This window comes from Gymnoscopelus microlampas (assembly GCF_963454915.1).
Source record: "Gymnoscopelus microlampas genome assembly, chromosome: 10".
Classification (NCBI taxonomy): domain Eukaryota; kingdom Metazoa; phylum Chordata; class Actinopteri; order Myctophiformes; family Myctophidae; genus Gymnoscopelus; species Gymnoscopelus microlampas.
This window is the reverse complement of record NC_139947.1, coordinates 20,291,614-20,310,151: the sequence shown is the minus strand read 5'-3', so window position 1 is coordinate 20,310,151 and position 18,538 is coordinate 20,291,614. Positions and strand designations below refer to the sequence as shown.

The 18,538-nt window shown below is 41.3% G+C and overlaps 1 protein-coding gene across 4 annotated transcripts; it reads right to left on the bottom strand.

Moving 5' to 3' along the window:
- Positions 1 to 946: 946 nt before the first annotated feature.
- ampd1 (adenosine monophosphate deaminase 1 (isoform M)) lies at positions 947 to 18,152 on the bottom strand. Of its 4 annotated transcripts, none has more exons than XM_084069251.1 (15): positions 17,946 to 18,152; positions 11,663 to 11,828; positions 10,862 to 11,012; positions 9,954 to 10,125; positions 9,564 to 9,786; positions 9,202 to 9,331; positions 8,632 to 8,826; positions 8,251 to 8,382; positions 7,446 to 7,609; positions 6,563 to 6,689; positions 5,817 to 5,980; positions 4,308 to 4,428; positions 2,970 to 3,143; positions 2,060 to 2,170; positions 947 to 1,919 (listed from the first exon to the last, which is right to left on the bottom strand). In XM_084069251.1, the coding sequence occupies exons 2-15, from the start codon at positions 11,812 to 11,814 to the stop codon at positions 1,764 to 1,766; spliced, it is 2,172 nt and encodes a 723-aa protein (XP_083925377.1). In that variant the 5' UTR covers positions 11,815 to 11,828; positions 17,946 to 18,152; the 3' UTR covers positions 947 to 1,763. The 4 variants fall into 4 exon arrangements, with proteins under 4 accessions (XP_083925377.1, XP_083925375.1, XP_083925376.1 ...); XM_084069249.1 differs by lacking the exon at positions 17,946 to 18,152 and adding an exon at positions 16,134 to 16,279; XM_084069250.1 differs by lacking the exon at positions 17,946 to 18,152 and adding an exon at positions 16,116 to 16,213.
- Between the last annotated feature and the right edge of the window lie 386 nt (positions 18,153 to 18,538).

Here is an 18,538-nt window from a genome sequence, read left to right as displayed (position 1 = left end):
GATTCTCTTTTTTATCATTCAGGTTTTCTTTATTTATTAATCTTTCACTTAAAAGGCAAGTGAACAAAAGTCACAGGACGGATTAACGGCCGCAGCAGCCAGAAAAAACATAAAACGAAAGCAGACAGAACAAAACAAAACACAAAACATGGTACATTATACAAAACATGAACACAAAAAACACCAAACACTTGAGCACACACACGCACGCACGCACACACACACACACACACACACACACACACACACACACACACACACACACACACACACACACACACACACACACACACACACACACACACACACACACACACACACACACACACACACGGTTGGATGGTTAAGAAACATTTCTCCATGGAAATGTATTGAAAGCAGTGAAATGTTTGTCTGGTAGCACGCCTGTGATAGCCGGATGATGCAACCAGACCCCTGAATCACACTGAATTCTACACTGTAAAGTCCTCAGTGTTAATTATAACTCTGAGAGTGTACAAATGGAACCAAATGGACCTGGTTCCATTTGTACACAGAGTTACAAATGAATAAACGGATAAGTGCACTTTGACTATTTACATATACACCTGTTAATACCTCATTCTACATCTAAGTCTCGGCCGGTGGTCCAAGTGCAGAGGGCCAAACAAGAGTTGTGTACTTAAAATCTCCCTTGGTTTCTGTTACTGTATTCCTAATATCTGTGTTACTGCCTGTTCATTCTTTTTAATACCAGTTCACTCTTTTTTATAATAATAATGATTATTTTACAACTTGCTGTATCTCTTTTTCTGTTAATGTCATGTGTTCAGAACTGCTGTATTGTCATGACAACTGAAATTCCAATAGATCAATAAAGATCTAGTCAGTCAGTCAGTGTTTCAAATAAACTGTTAACACGTTAATGTTCGAAAATTCACATTAAGATGGATTTTTCATTCTTATTTATTGGTTTCATTCTTATACATGGTGTTGCTCCATAAGACACATTGCCACACTGACTTAATGCACGTACTGTATAGACACAGGAATAGCCTAGGCCATACAAAACACTTAAGATGTGCGGACAATATACAGCAGGGGTGGACAACGTTGATGATGGAGAGGGCCACTAAATGTATACACTCACTCCAGGTGTACTGTAAACCCCATCACTCAAATCTATAATATAGTCACAGATAATCGCAAATAATAATAATAATAATAATAAAGGGATATTAACAATTATTATTCAGTGTAACATTTTCATTGAATTTCAAATGCTTTCAGTAATACTTACTACTAATACTACTACTACTAATATTAACTATTGAACATAAAGAATATGATATAATTTAATACAATGGACTGTAATGTAAACTTGCATGCTTGGAATTGAACAGCTGAAATCAATAATATATTTATTTGGATATTGACCAGCGGGCATTAAGTGAAGGTGGGGGCTGCATGGGACCCCCGGGCCTCCAGTTACCCATGTATGATAATACAGTGTACAGTGACTCTTAAAACAAGGTTACTGCACGGCGCTTCAGCTTTCAATGGAGAAAACATCAGTATAGAAGGCATTTTGCTTATGATTCCATTCCTTGAAGGCACATAATCGTATGCGTACAGGCACAAATCAAGGTGTTTTGCTTATGATTACCGTTCCTTGGAAGCACATAACCTTATGAGTACAGGCACACATGACGGTTATCCATATCTGGGTTGGTTGACTTTGGGCTAGTTTGACTTTGCAGGGAGTTTTATTATGGGCAGACTGTTTACTCGCCCTTCAGGCTCTCCTTGATAAGGTTGAGCTCGTAGCACAGGGTTTCATAGCGGTAGGCCATGCGGATCTGTGCCACGTTGGTCTTACGGATGTCGTTGCCCTCCGGACCCTCCTTGAGATAGTGGGTACCCAGGAAGTGAGCTTTTTCCTGTAGTAAAGAAACCACAGGGCCACAGGTATAAGTGCTAACTACACAGCAAAAACATTGATTGTGAAAGTTCAAAGTTGCAATCTGTAAGTTTGAAGTTCATTTTTTTTAAAACCACACAGTCAAGTCATGTTACTTACCTCGGCTGACAGGCCACTCTGCAGGACACTGTTCCTCGAAATCTCACACATGTCACAGGTGCTAAGCTTGAACACCTGGGCTGCAATGGCATACTCCTCCATCAGGGGCTCCTGCGAGTAGCACACAGATTCAGTCACACTTGCTGATAAAAGTGTGCGTTAATAAAGTTAACTAAAACGTTTTTAAAAAATGAAAGCATGTAAAATACATTGTTTATTTTTTTCCACCATCATATCTGATGTCACAAGTTATTTCATCCCACCTTTTACCTATAAATAAAAGCATTCCTCTAATAGATGAAAAACTAAATAAAAACTAGTCCATTCCTAAAACTAAAACTACTTATGCACTCGTAAAACTAACAAGAACTAAACCTAAATCAAACACCAAACTGAAAAACTAAATACAAACTAATAAATATTGCTCATTTGATTTTCCTATTTGTCTCATCTGCTTAAGAAAGTAGGTAGCTGATATATTGCACTTTTACCTTAGCGCTATGGTATACTCTTAGTTGCTTGTTTTAGAAGAGAATGCACTTAAGACCTCTGGTGATTAGTAGTTTCCTTGCCTACCTATGTTGAATGCACTTACTGTAAGTCGCTTTGGATAAAAGCGTCTGCTAGATGACTGTAATGTAAATATTTCAAAACTATAATAACTCTGCATTGTACAACATGCTCTCTTCTGAAACTGAGACATCACAGCCCCCACGGGCCCCTTGTAAATCGGCTATTTTCGGTGCATGACACGGCATGCAACCACATAAATCAGGCAATACGGTAGATTTCAACATCTCCTAAACTAACATTGCACATGCATCTTGTTATATGTGATGGCAAATGCCTTTGCTAAGCTAGAGTGATACCCAATAGCACACCACTGTACGTGCAAATGACTGTCCCTGACCTTAGTGTAGTGGAACTGCATGGGGTCGTCAGTGGATAGGGAGACCACCAGGCCCTTCGAGTGGAATTCCAACAGGGGGTTCTTGGCATACTCCAGGAACAGGCTGTTGTTGCTGAGAGGGGACATGGCGATGGGGAGCTGGGTCAGGAAGTACAAGTACTGCAGCACGGGGCTCTGGTGGGGTAGAAACAGCATGGTTAGCACCAGCCTGCCATGTTTAGATGTCACGGTAATATGTTAGATAAGTTGAATGCTTCCACTATTAACACACATTATGAATTAAAGCTGAAATCTATAACTTTTTTGTGAATACAATAAAATATTTTGACTTCAAGTGGTTGCCTTTGGCGGCCCTAACTCCATCACCAGCATAACTAATGGCCCCTGTCTGCTAAATGTACACAGTGTGGTCTATTTTGGACACCTCCTTGAAGTTTAACAAACAAGTCTGTAGTGTTGTAAAGGGCATTTTTTGTTGGCTTAGGAACATAGCCAAATTGAAGTCTGTTTTAACTGGAAAGAGGCTAGAAACAGACATCTCGACTGGACTACTGTAACTCCCTGTATTTGGGGTTGACTCAGTCCACCCTCCATTTAAAGATGGTTCAAAATGCAGCACCTTTCAGTTTCTGAAACAAACTCAAAACCACTGACCGGTCTTTCTGTGTTGCTTCCCCTAGACTCTGGAATAATCTCCCATCCCATCTCCCAATCCAACTTAAACACCCATCTTTTCTCTTGCTTTTAGCTCAGTCTGAGGTTGACGCATTATTTATGTTTCATCAAGTTCAATGAATGCATTTAATTTGAACCTACTTTTATCATCTTACAACACTTCCATCAGTTGCTTGTTTGGTTCAGTTTCTCTTAACTTCTTCATTTTGCTACAGTGTTTTTAATTCTATAATTCTACAGTGTTTTGTGTTATGTGTTTTACATTGTAGTCTTCCTTTTGTAGACTATGATTTATTATGGTTAATGTGTGTTCTTGTTTTGTCATCCTTGATTGGAAAGCACTTTGGGTCAACTCCAGGTGTTTGTGCTACTTGTATTGTATATAAATAAAGATGACTGGACTTGACTAATACAATATACAGTAGGTGGTCTCCCAGCTCTTCTATTGGCACATTTAGATGCTGTGGTCATGGTTGGACACCTACTGGTTCACAAGAGGTATTGCATGAAGGTCAGGGAGATTAGATTACTAAAGAGATTTTTCCACTGGACAATCTGACACAAGCATTTTTTGCTATTTTAAATAGCAAAAAATAAATAGCACTTAACAACAAAATGATGAATTGTGTTAATGCTCTATTTGAGGAGGTATTGAATATTGACCTTCTTGAGATTGAGGCCGTGGGAGATGTTGTCGGCCGTCATGAAGCAGGCCAGCAGATGAGTGACTGCACCAGCCTCTCCACAGTGAGGCCTGAACAGGAAGGTGTTCATCCCCCTCTTCCTGGAAAGCGGAAGAAAAACGATAACACGTCATCATGAACAGATTGACAGGCAACTGCCATATAATAACTGCGGTCGTGTCACAAAAATGGGAAGTGGTCTGAAGAATTATTGAGGGAGATAAGAATTATTGCCTTGTTGTTCCCGTCATAAGAGCACTTTCTATGAGATAGCGATGATTATTATGATCCTGTGTGCTTAACCCCTTAAGCCATATTGAACTTTGTGCTATGACAAATGGCAAAAGTAGACTGTAGATCGGCTACTTTCACTACTTAATCCTCAACTATTCTGAATTACATAATCCTCAAATATTAGGTATTTTGGGCATTACATTTTTCTTTAATTCTTTTCCTATACTGACATACCCAAAAAACATCACAGTTGTGTGAATATATACATATATACCGTCTATATATCTCTATATATTACAACTTTATTTATAGCACCTTTCAAAACTGGGTTACAAAGTGCTTTACAAAGGAAACAACAAAAGAAAACACAAAAAAGAAAAGAAAAAAAGAAAAACTGAACAATTCAGAAAACAATGCCGATAAATAAGTACATACAACTTTCATACTGGTGAAAGACCAGCGGAGATGGATTAGAATCAAGAGGAATGGGCATTAAAAGCTAAAATATAAAAGTGGGTTTTAAGGAGGCATCTAAAACGGGGGACAGACTCAGTGAGCCTGATCTCCAGGGGCAGGGCATTCCAAAGGGTAGGGACCCTTAAGGCAAAGGCCAATGCGACCTTTTGTATTTAACTGACCTTTCGGAATGTCCAGGAGTGCTTGGTTCGAGGATCTCAGACTACGTTGCTGATACGTAGGGGGGGAGTAGGTCCGAGACACAGGCTGGAGCAAGACCTAGCCTGGCCTTACATGTAGTGGGTAAGACTTTTAAATTAATTATGAACTCAACTGGGAGCCAATGCAGGGATGCTAAAATGGGTGTGATATGATAAATAAATAAAAATACCAGTTAAAAGACGGCATTCTGAACTAATTGAAGACTGTGCATGGACTTTTTTGAGAGTCAGCTGTACAGAGAATTACAGTTGTGTAGACGCGAGAAGATGAAGGCATGAACTACTTTTGTCAGGTCGGAGATGGTCAGGAAAATAATTTTTGATATTATTTCTGAGGTGATAGAATGAGGATTGAACGACCTTCTTGACGTGATGTTGAAAGTTGAGGTCGGGTCAAAGGTGACACCTAGGTTTCTAACAGTGGATTTAAGGTTCGGAAATAGTGGGCGGAGGTCGTTTTCAATCTGGGCTCTATATAAGTACAGTATATGTATATTCATATTTAAACAAATTGTAAATACCAAATAGATCAAAACAGATGGGCAATGTGTGCCATAATTGAGCAGAAGGATACTCACCTACGGAGCTGGTTGAGCAGAGCAATGTTAGCATACATGTAGTAGATGTAGTAAGTGTAGGATGGGTTCTTGACAATGTCCCACTCCTCTGGCTTGGGGCTTTTGGTGCAGAACATATGGCCACTGTGCTTGGACTCATCATCCACGCTGTCAAAACCTGTCACCTAAAGAGCATAGGAAGAGAGAGAGAGATTGTCCATTAATATGTGACGTCGTGCTCATAACCACATGAACCCCAATGTTCGCCCCCTATTCTGGGGCTATAACAATCGGCAAGAACAGCCAATCTGCAAGCTCTGTTTTCACTCTATACTAAATATCTCCACTGAAGAGAGCCCATCTACAAGCTCACAACATGTCACAAAGCAACACGTTGTGAGCTTTTAGATATCTAACATACTGTAGTAAAAATAGAATGAAAACAGGAGGGGGCTTAGGACAGAGACCTGGGGGTCTCCGGTCAAAGTTAGTACATAGGGTTTAATTGGCTAAAGCAGTGGTTCTCAAACATTTGTGGCCTCTGTACCCCCCTTTATCTGATTTCTGAATCCAAGTACAATACCCAACTACAATATTTTGTTTAGAAAACTGAGAAAAACATAGCTAGTATATGATGCTAATATGAATTAATAATAACCTACTGTACCTACCTAGAAAATAACTTAACTACGAATAAGAAATGGAGTCTAAGAGTTGCAATCAGTAGTTGGTGATGGTAGGGTTTCCTGTGCATCTGTTTGACTCACATGATTGAGGAAGAGGCTGAGCTCAGGGTTGGAGTGCGGGTCAATGGTGGCCTGGAAAATGGGCAGGAAGATGTTCTCCAGCATCTTCCCGAAGTGGGGCACGAAGTCCCTGGCTCTGAAGACATCACTGACGTACAGGAAGGACATTACATCACAAGTTAATTCCAAAAAGTAGGCCCAATAAGTACACAAAGCATAGAATGTCTCGTGGCAGGACGCTATCTATAGCATCATAAATGTGTCCTGCTCTGAGGTGACCGTCTTCACACTTAAAGGTGTTTAAGTGATATTGTTTTGTTGTTTGTGGATTAAAAGTTAGCTCCAGCTCACAGAATACATTTTCAGGCCGGAACACCAATTTTAGCCAATTAGGAGAGAGAACTGCACAAAGATCATTTAGTAGCTTCAATTTATCTATTTTGTTTCAGTTCCAATTTTGTCTGCCCATATTTTGTTTTTGTTCCATTACTTCTGATTGGATCCTGATTGGATCAAATTGGCATCCCATCCTGAAAAAGTATTTTCTGTTTACTAAAGAGCTGGAGAGACGGGGTGACCCCTGTTACTGAACAAACACTCTAGTCTACAACAATGATTGCCATCAGAATATAGAGCCAATCAAAACATTTTAACAAAGAAATATCACTACCACCCCCTTTAAGCATAATGTATACTATATCGTGTATTGGCTTGCCAAAACGAACAGATTGCATATTACACATCTATCGCATCAGTTCTTTTTGGCAAGTGACACTGTCATACTAGAGTATAAAATAGGCGTTAGTCCCTACAATATCTCTAAATTAAGGTCAAAGACGGCATAAACTGCACTGTGACTGCACAGTAAAATCCTGGAAGCAGAAAACAGGGAATGGACACTTACTAGATCCTGGGCACCTGAATCATCCACTTGAACTGCGGGGAAAAGACTCTGTGCTTGCAAAACCAGCTGGACAGCTTGGTCCACTCGTCGGCTTTGCAGCCATAGATTGACAGACGTGGTTCAGCGTACTGGTACTTGGCATCCTCAAGGTCACCGGCAACTTCCTGTTTGATATAAATGAACACTGTTATCCCACTCCACAGTTACATTATATAAATATGTGATGAATCCATCTGTTTTTGCTGATCATTTTGTCGACTAAGACTAAAAGACAAAGGTTTTGATATTTAGTCGACTAAGACTAGACTAAGACTAAACAATTTCAGAAGACTAAAATGGGACTAAAACTAAATGGTGTGTTATTCAAAAGACTAAGACTAAATCTGCATTTGCTGTAAAAATTAACAATGGTTCAACACACACTGAATGAATGATGGTTAGTGTTTTGCACAATGCACAATCCAGTATACATTATCGTATTGTTTGACAGATTGTAATCTATTATTTATGTATATGTAATCCGTATTAGTCTCTCATAGCCAGGCGATCTGAGATCTCCCCCTACTGAAACGTCTGGTGACATCTACTATAAACCAACCAATGCAAAGAATTTAGGGTGGTCTTTCATATTGGGATGGTTTCAGCAAAGCAGTAGGCGTAGGTTTGTCAGCTGCCTTTTTCTCCACTGTTCTAGGCCATACATTGAATTAAGATGTCTCAGTAGATGGAGTTCTCTGATCGTCTGGCTACACAAGACTATATGCGTATCTAGAGTACGAGTAGGACATGCAGCATAGAGCCTGACCTTAATGATTCTGGCAAAGTACTCTCCATTGATATGGTTCTCTGTCTTCATGTACAGATCACGCAGCTCGCTGGCTCCCACAGGGTTGTACTTGGCGTTGAACTTGTCGAAACGCTGGAAGGTTTGTCTTCCCTTCAGAGAAAGAGGATGAGAAAAGAACATTGGCCGGGAGTTTCAAGTTTACGTCAAAACTTTTCCTACATTATTGTGCTTTCACCTGACAATTAAAGGCAACCAGAGAATGGAAATTCTGTCACCCTTCAGAGTATTCATACATTGTTAGTATTAGATGTGTGATTTTCATTCAAACTGCTTTTTAATGCTTTAATTTGGCTCGATACTTTGGTCTCTGACCCAGCAGCCCATCCAACCAGAACTCACGGCATGTACGTCCAGGGAGTCAACAGTGAGGTCGTAGGGGTGTAGTTTGAGGTGCTCGAACAGCTCCTTCATGGTGACCTCCTTGCCGTGAAGTTTGTGCACGATGCGGTCTGCGTCCACACGGTAAGACTTTTTGATGAAGCGCAGGAGATGCTTTTGGTTCATACAGGCAGCTGCGTGGATGTGCGTGTCAACCTGCACGAGAGTGGGTAAGAAGAGTTTTTATTTGATGTAATTATACCTTATTGTCAGGTAGTTCAGAAATGTGTCTTGCAGCAGCAGAGGTGTCAGAGACAGTGTTGTTAGCAGGTACTGTATGTTGTTATGGTAGACTGATTCATAGAGTTTCTCTATGAATTAGCTGGTTTGCCTCGTGTAAGTACTGAACTTAGCCAAAAGAGAGCTACAGGTATGCACACAAATTGTGCTTTCCATGCCTTAAGACATGGATTTCTATCAGTATCAGAAAATGTCCGGCCTCCTGTTAAGAAACTGTGGATTAATTCCTTCATTCGTTAACCCATTCCCATAAACCCTGCAAGTTCATTGTGTTGCCGTGATCAGGCCTACCTTCCTGCAGTTGTAGAAGTCCCTGTGTGGGTTCTGCTTCAGTTCCTTCATCTCATCCATCTCGTTAAGCATCTCATGCACGTTGAACTTGGACATGAGGAACTTCAGACGGCGATGAGCGTAAGTCTTCCTGCCAGCCAGGGAGAAATAAATCCACACATGAACTTGCATCTATGTAATTCATTCACAGTAAAATCTGAACTGTTACTTTAACTATGCAGCAGCACTCAAATAACAACGCTTGATTATCCTTGCGTGGTGTGATGAGAAAGTACATTTTGATACCATGTGAAAACTACCTGCGCCCATAAAATATTCAATTGATGCTTGTTCTGAGACTTGACACGTCTCAAGGGACTCACATTGGGCCCAGTGCAATGAGGGAAATGAGGAAGTTCATGTCATCGATGAAGGTGTCGTAGTCAACGAAGGGCAGATCCCCTTGAGGCTGGTGGTTGTCAGCGGCCGCAGCGTCGTCGTACACGTAGACGACGCCGCCCTTCATACGGGCAACCCAGCCCTTGTTCTCAGGGAGTTTCGTGGCATCGAAGGGGTCTTCCCCGTCCTTGGGAGGTGCGTAGAAGACTGAGGGGGAAATAGTCTCCTGATGTTAGCTTAGCACATTTACTTCATGTACAATATGTATACATAAACAATTTAGAATGCAAGCCCACATCATCAGGAAGGGAACTTATAAGCATGACTATAGGTGTCATTGTCTGGCCCACCAGTAGGTGGCCTAACATGCGCACCTGGCTGGAGGTTGATGATGTCCTCCTCCTTGAAAGCCTCTCCCTCCATGTCACGGAGGTACTGGGAGGCGGTGTAGGGGAACCGCTGGTAGGCCAGCCTCATGTACTTCTCTCTGATGGTCAGAGCACGGTACAGACCCTTGCAGGAGAGCTCAAAATCATCCATGCTTACCTAAAGAGTAAGTTGGGACGTAAGTAGGGACGTGAGTAAATAAGTAATTCACTATTCTACATAATGAGTACTTTTGCTTTTGCACTGTAAGTAATGCATTAAGTCTGTATTTGTACTCAAGTAAAACTTTCAATGAAGGACTGTATCTACGTAATTCTTCCATCAATGGTTACCTAAGGTATTTGCACTTATAATACTGCACAGTAAAATCCCTAGCGTTAATCCAGGTCCAGTGGGTTTCATTTGTACACTCTCCGAGTTAAATTGACACAGTTGTTGTTGTACTAATTGTACTATTAGTTTACAGGCATAACTGGGACAAAAGTCGTCCCTTTAAAATAATTTCTCCCTCCTTAAATGGTCAAGCTTCACTCTGGAAACCTAAGCTCAGTGAACTGCTTTCGATGGACTCCTGGGGTCCACATCACAAGGTCCTACATCTATTCCTGTGAGGAAAGGCCTGTCGCAAGAGGTCATAACCTCAGACATTGAGACTAAAAAATGTGGGAAAACATCACATGACACCAACTTGACCCATAGGGCAGGCTTGAATCTGCTCCATGCCACGTAAACAAAGTCAGAGTCCAGCCTTGTTTAGGTAGGGGCCGGGTGTGGACATCACACACGTGTGTATGCTGTCGACATGTTGATAACAGCACTCCATGTTGTTGAACAAGTGACCACATCAAAGTTTTCACACTTTTTCTTTTTGCGTTATAACTAAAAGAGAGCCTACCCCAGAGGCGTAGTCTCCGATGATGGCCACTCGCTGGAAATCGGGTACTTCCAGGTAGACCGGTGTGTCCACCTCCACCGCATGTACAGGGGCAACAGAAGCATGGGAACCAGCCACAGGCACAGCCATGGTGGCGCGACAACGCTTCTTACTGCGGACAGTGTTACACAGCGGGCTTTAGTGCTCGCTCTGACTTAATCAGTTTAGTCTTTCTTCTCTTTTTCCCCAAGAATAAATATTACATTTGTACTGTTCTTCATTCATCCTATTCATCATATGTAATGTTCTTATGGGATGGATAATGCATTGAGTAGAAAAGAAAGTCTTCAAAAAGGGATGGCAGTATTCAGATCGAAGATGGCACAAAGCACATTGACTATATAGACACTGCATGCCACACTTGAACGCTAGCATCCATTTTCTGGGGGAACATTCAGTGAAAATAGCAGACCGACAAGCTCACAACACGCCGCAACATGACACGTTGTGAGCTTGTAGATCAGCTATTTTCAGTGAAGAGATTGATTGATTGATTGATTTAGTACTTCATTAACATGATTATTAACCGTACAGGTCAAGGGTTATGCTAAAGGGTAACACAAAAAGGGGCTTATTTCCATTGTGGTCCATTTGATTGGGTGTAGGCTACAGAGAAAAAAAAGAGCGGACCACTTACAGAGCCATCTCCAGTACAGAGGTTTTAATTTTACATTTTTAAAATTAACTTTACATTTTTAAAATTAACTAGTGATACTCAATTTTAAAATTTAGTATCGCTGAGACCCTGTACTCGTATCTCACCGTTTGGCCAGGTCTTCATCGTCGTGCAGATGGTGAGCCATCTCCTTGTGGAAAATAGGCATGTCATCAGTCACATCAAACAGGGAGATCTCATCGTGGACGCCATCTACTCCGCTGTCCGATGCAAAGACCTTCTCCGCGAAGGCGCGCATCTTGTCATCGGTCTCTGTCAGGCAGACGGGGGAAGTGATTTTGTAAGGACTAAGTCGACCATTGGGCACTTTGTTTTAGCAAGCCTATAGGCTGCAGAAAGGTGAACCGATGAACAAATACAGACGACAAGAACCAAAGCATGCAAGATTGATCCCAAAACAGTTAACGACCATGGGACAATTAAAGTAATTCAATTCTAATGCATAGGAGATGTCTTAAAGTAATACTACAGATACTACATTACTGCATGACAACAGTACATACTCCAGAACATGCATTGTATATATTATCAAGACATACTAGCCTACTTGGTTCAATTCCAAATCCACAGGCCCATGCATCTACAACAGCATGATGTAATACAGATGGTTTGACTCACATGGCTACTAGCATGGCAGGTCAAAGGTCAAAGTTTATATTGGCAAAACATAGCTCTTCTACGCATTCAAGCTCGACAACATCACCACTAATCATGGCTCCGGGGTCTCTAGGCATAACAGCAGAGGTCAGGTCACATGCACTGTACATGAACACGCCTACAGGACAGCATCTACGGTTTCTAGGAACAACGGTAGGCCTTTTATCATCTCATTCATTGAGTTCATTCATTTACCATATCCACATATGGCATGTACTATTCTACAACAAATATATGGATAAATGAATGAAGTCTTTCTATGCTGAGACAATTATATACTTACTCTCACCACCTGATTATGTATTTTCCCAGCAAGTGAAGGACAACCCAGAAAAAAGAGAGTTATATGTTAGCAATGAAACGGTTAAAAGGTGTTATAAACATGTAAATGGTGTTACACATAAAGATGGCATGTAGCAACACATAACTGTTGTGAAATGTTGACTAATAGCTCTTGTACGCATTCAAGCTCGACAACATCACCACTGATCGTGGCTCTGGGGTCTCTAGGCATAACTGCAGAGGTCAGGTCACATGCACTGTATACGTGAACACGCGTACAGGACAGCATCTACGGTTTCTAGGAACAGCGGTAGCCATTTTATCGTCTGATTCAGTGAGTTCATTCATTTACCATATCCACATACGGCATGTACTATTCTACAACAAATATATGGATAAATGAATGAAGTCTTTCTATGCTGAGACAATCATATACTTACTCTCACCACCTGATTATGTATTTTCCCAGCAAGTGAAGGACAACCCAGAGAAAAGAGAGTTATACTGTATGTTAGCAATGAAAAGGTTAAAAGGTGTTATAAACATGTAAATGGTGTTACACGTAAAGATGGCATGTAGCAACACACAACTGTTGTGAAATGGTAACTAACAAATGGACAGTATTACCATGGTATGACGCAACACAAACATTTAATTAACAAAGTGTTAGGTTTATGGGAATTAACAATGATGACCCAGTATTCAATGATGAGGTCCCTGCATGGTAAAAACAAAATGCACTGGAGGTTATGGCTCCGACGGAACCTCTCCCCCCGCTGTATAGCTCCGAGATGAGGTTCCTCGTTTCCCTCTGCCGTTTGAGCAGGACATTGTCGCACATTTTCCACTTTACATGTTTCTTACCCCTTTCTGCACATCGTATCCAAAAAGTCATGCTTTTCCGCCATTCTCACAGATGTTTTAAGTTCTAGCGCACCATAAAAGCTATCCAACGAGTTGAAGAAAGTATTTAATTTGCCTCGGTCCTCATTTGGTTACATGTTTTTAAGACATTGTGCAAGAGTTGCGCCCGTAGAGATAACATTACTGGTTCCCCTACTGGTCAAATGTTGAATTGCATCTTGTAATGCAAAATATTATGGAACCGGCTGAGGACCGAGGCAAATTAAATACTTTCTTCAACTCGTTGGATAGATTTTATGGTGCGCTAGAACTTAAAACATCTGAGAGAATGGCAGAAAAGCTTTACTTTTTGGATACGATGTGCAGAAAGGAATAAGAAACATGTAAAGTGGAAAATGTGCGACAATGTCCTGCTCAAACGGCAGAGGGAAACGAGGAACCTCATCTCGGAGCTATACAGCGGAGGGAGAGGTTCCGTAGGGGCTATGGATGTTACAAAGGTGAAGTACATACAGGCATGAAATAGACATTCTAGTATTTGTTGGTAGATGGTTTAACCACATGAACCATAGTTTCCCTTTTCTGGGTATGTCATAGGTGAACATTCAGCTAAACTGGCAGATACATAGCTGCCAAGTACATAGCTTGTTGGACCCAAGTGCAGAAGCGACGAGACAAAAGCAAAGCAGTCTAAATTCAAGGATATTTATTAACAAATGAACAGGAAACCCAAGGACAAACTGGGAAACTGAACTGTACTGGGAAACACTAATCTAATGACATGCAGCTACAGAACTGGAACAGACATACTCACAGATGACAAAAACTAATAACCTAACTTAGAACTCGCACGGACACAGGACTAACAAGACACACATTGTCACAAAGACAATAAACACAGGGATTGGCTGGGAGACTAACAGGACACGGGTGGAGAGAAGAGTAATCACAGGGAGGTGAGACAAGACAGTAGCAAACACTAGGGCAGACAGGAAACACTAGGAGCAATACTACACAATAAAGGTACGAGGATCCTACATTCTCACTATTTTTGTCAAGTTTGAAACAAATATTAGCCTCAATCTAATAAATTCTACCTATCCACTGTTATTGTTTACCCCCCAATCACTGATAATAAAACCTTTCATTCACAGTCTGTGCAGGTAGGGAGGAAACCTGTGGCCACATCACGATTCCACAGCCACTGCAGGTACTCATGTATATACACACTGCCCACAACAGGTGTCACATCAGGTCAGTAAACTCCCTAGCGAGCAGCTTTGTGGACAGTGGACAACAATGTGTAAGTATGCCAGTTGGTCGCGTCAGCTGGAAGTGAGCCTATATTTAGTAACCACTTACAATGGTCTCAGAAATGTATGCTCACGTCATGTCATACAGTATCTTTCTAGGAAACTTCAACAATGTAGCTATGATTTGGACCAACGCAACGCCATTAAATGGCATCACAGTGTACTATAAAGTCAACCACGTTTTACCATTCTGTAGTTTTCACAGGAAAACAAACTGCAAAATCGGCTAAGGGTTTCATCACCATTTAATTAGTCTAGATGGCATTACTTAAGTCTTAGTGAATAATGTATCTCTTATGCAGGACGGGTCACTGCGGTCACTCGACATGGGAGAATCTGCTGACTGGCCACTGTCTTCAAATATCATTTCACTGACATTACGCAACCACTCCACACAGGGAGCCCTGTCACAGTGTGCCCACTTCAGCAACATCATGGATCCATGACATGTAATGTCTAAGTTTCAAAGGTTGTAAATATAGTCATGGTTACTTAGCCACTTTGAACCTGGCATCCTTATTTTGGACATGCCAAATAAAATAATAATAATAAAAAAAAAACTGATGTCAGTTAGTTTTTTGTTGTGAAAGTATAGCTTAAGTACGGAGGCTTATTACTACCAAGTGACCAGATCCAAGCTGAAGCTGTGGTTTATGGGAGAGGAAATCGGTTCAGTGATTTTGTCCAGTTGTCAGTAATGTATCATAATCTGCAACTAATGTTTATAATTACTTCTATCTAAAGACAACGTTTAAAAGAAGTTACAGAACATATTTTAAATGTGAGGCTCCTGGCTTCATGTTTGAGAATTCAATATTTTTTAAGTTAGTTACTACTTTGTGGAAACTATAGATTACTCCCTCTGGACCTCAAGTTAGAACATATAGACCCCTGAGTTTGGACACTAAAGCCTTGAGAGCAGTTCTCCATGCCATCTGATAGAATGTCACAGGGGGAAACAGATGGGGAAATTTATAGCCTCAACAGTTGCTGAGGGTGTGCTCCAGTCCGGAGGATGTGGTGTGTACTGTAGCTCCATCAGTAGGCTACTGTAAATGAAAATGTCCAAAACCAAAGTGAGAGGGCTCTATCAGAGATAGTAGTCCTCAAAAGTTTGTTTTTACAATAGGTGTGGGGTGCTCACTCGAGTGTGATGGTAGGCTATACTGTACATTTTTGTTTTTAAAAGTGACCACGAGTTTGGCAAATAAGGAATCCACAGAAAAGAAGAGAAATACATCTTAATACATGGTACCTTAGGGGAATACATTAGCTAAGGTCTTTACATTTTTCAACTATAAAGGCACAAACATAGGTTACATTTAAAAACACCAAACGCTATTAAAAAATGTGTGGAAGAACATCCATCAGCAAAATGTCCTTAATGAAAAAGCTGCTCGTTCCAAGTAGTGTGAGGGAGAACAACTGTGCCCACACTTACCTGGCACTATGACTTTAGGCATGTTGACGCTCTTCCAAGACAACCCTCCCTATAGGACTGGCAAGTGGTGGTCAGCTACTGGACCTCTGCAATGGCAGTGTGGATCACTACCCCTGCAATATTAAGCTTTTCTTTTGACACCCCCAGCTCCCCCCCCCCCCTGTAACCAGAGCCTGCAGTGCCCACACTGGATATGCCTGGGCGCAACAGGCAATAGTGTCCACAGCTCTATTTTTAAGTTGTACATGTATCGCGGAGGACTCCCTGTCAAGCTTAACATGTAGAGCGAGAGAGGGGTGTGAGAGGTGTGGCATGAGGTCCGATTGCTGTGCCTCTTCTGCAAGCACATGGATGTTCACATGGAAAAGATCAATACAAATCTTTTCATTCTACTTACAATATTTTTTTTCATTCAGAGAACATATCTGTTCAAATACAGACTTATAGCTGTAATAGTCATCAGACTATTATGCACCTTTAACAAATCAGTTCCAAGAGCCGGCGTGCTGTTTCGGTGTTGTCACCAACAACAAAGCATACACTAAGCTCCAAGTTTCTAGCCAACAACAAACGGAACAAAGATAACAGAGTGGAGGAGAATGAAAGAGGTATTAAAACCAGACCAGACAGACTTTGATCAAATTTCTCATCCAATGAACTCAGTTATCCTTCTCTATTACATCTGTATAGATATTAAATCCCCTTGTTAAGACGTGACATACACTGCTGCCCTGTTTTTCCTTTTTTATGCTCTGTAAATATGTATTTTTTATTTTTTAGCGGCGCTGGCCGCTCTATACCTTTAGGTTGACGCTCTTCCAACCTTTAGGTATAGAGCGGATCCTGCTCTATACCTGACTTTGTCCGTGTGCATACGTCAACGTTCTGATTGGTCAGGTGCGTCAACAAATTGATTGGTCAAGCTTCACGTGACACATGGCTATAAACACATTATAAACACATATCGATGACAAAATGTATCAAAGGCGCCGCTACCTTCACACAGGGTGTGATTTTTTATGTACATATATGTACATGTTAATATGGTATTCTCTGTTGATGAATTGAATAGATAGGACCACAATGGAAACAAGTCCCCAGGACTTTTTAGTGTTATCCTTTTAGGCCTAACTGTACTTCCGTGCTGTCTACATCTTTGTATAATAATGTATTCAATCAATCAATGTAGGCTAATGCATCTAAGCTATTTTATGGCAAAGTAGAGATCATGGTGATGGGATATGTGTGTGCTTCTATCAACCTGTTCCTTGTGTTAAACCATTTGTCTTACAAAAACGCCATAGAGTATGTCATGAACACAACAGCCAATCAACCCAACATTGGAATTGCATGTTGAGGGGTCTGAGAGCACACTTCCAAAATCACTTTCACTTCTGCACATAGGGGGCGCCACAAATGCAAAAGGTTGAACCGTATGTCATAGAAACATTATTTCCCCTCCTTGCGTCCAGCTGGATGAAACCCATGACTGACACAGCCCTGGGTAGGCCACCCAGCCTGGCAAAGACCTGCACTCTAAGGAGCGCCCTTTTAGTTTAGATTTGATTGAACAGAAATTGTAAAAATGTTATTTAGATAGCATGTTGTTTAGGCAGACTTCCAAGCTATCTCCATCACCTTTTAGTGTAATCTACAGTATATTGACCACGTGTATATTGTATAAATGTCAGCAGCAACGTTGTTTTATTTCTGAAAAGCAGAAGTCAGTAGAGAATTTGTAATGAATACAGAATTTTATTTTGTTAACAAAACAAACTTATTACAAAATTTGTTTTTGAACGAATCACTTACAGACAATTAAAGCAGCTCCAAACAATGTTGTTATTCCCACTTCATCACCCACAATAAAAACACGGCTGGTTCTTTCCCCAGGTGGTAGAGCTGTCCATCAGTCAACAGAGGCTGAGGCAGGTAGATGCCACCTCGTTCAATCACTTGACCCTGAACTTTGTTGATTTGGTGATTGAGAAAGCCAGCATGACACGATCTTCACTCTGCTACTGTCTGGGTGTAAAGGTCCTTCATGGTTGGCAGCTCAGTCCTGGTGATGTGCTGTGCTGTTTTAACCACCCTCCGTAGAGTATAATTGGCTTGCAGGCATGAGTGGAGCATCTTCCATACCAAGCAGGACCTTTCTGATGTGAACCCAGAGGCAACTGACGCTGCTCACTTTCCCCTCCAGCGTTGCGGATGTGAATTGGGGCAAGTTCTACCAGCAGATCGCTGCAGATGGCACGCATGATGCAGTCGGGTGGCCCCCTTGTGGCCATAATATGGGTCAATAATGGACTGTTTTCTGCTAAATGTACACATTTCATGCAGGTTGAAAGGAGGGAAGTAGCCTGTCCAAAGGCCAGACCCCTGAGCGCACACACGCACACGCT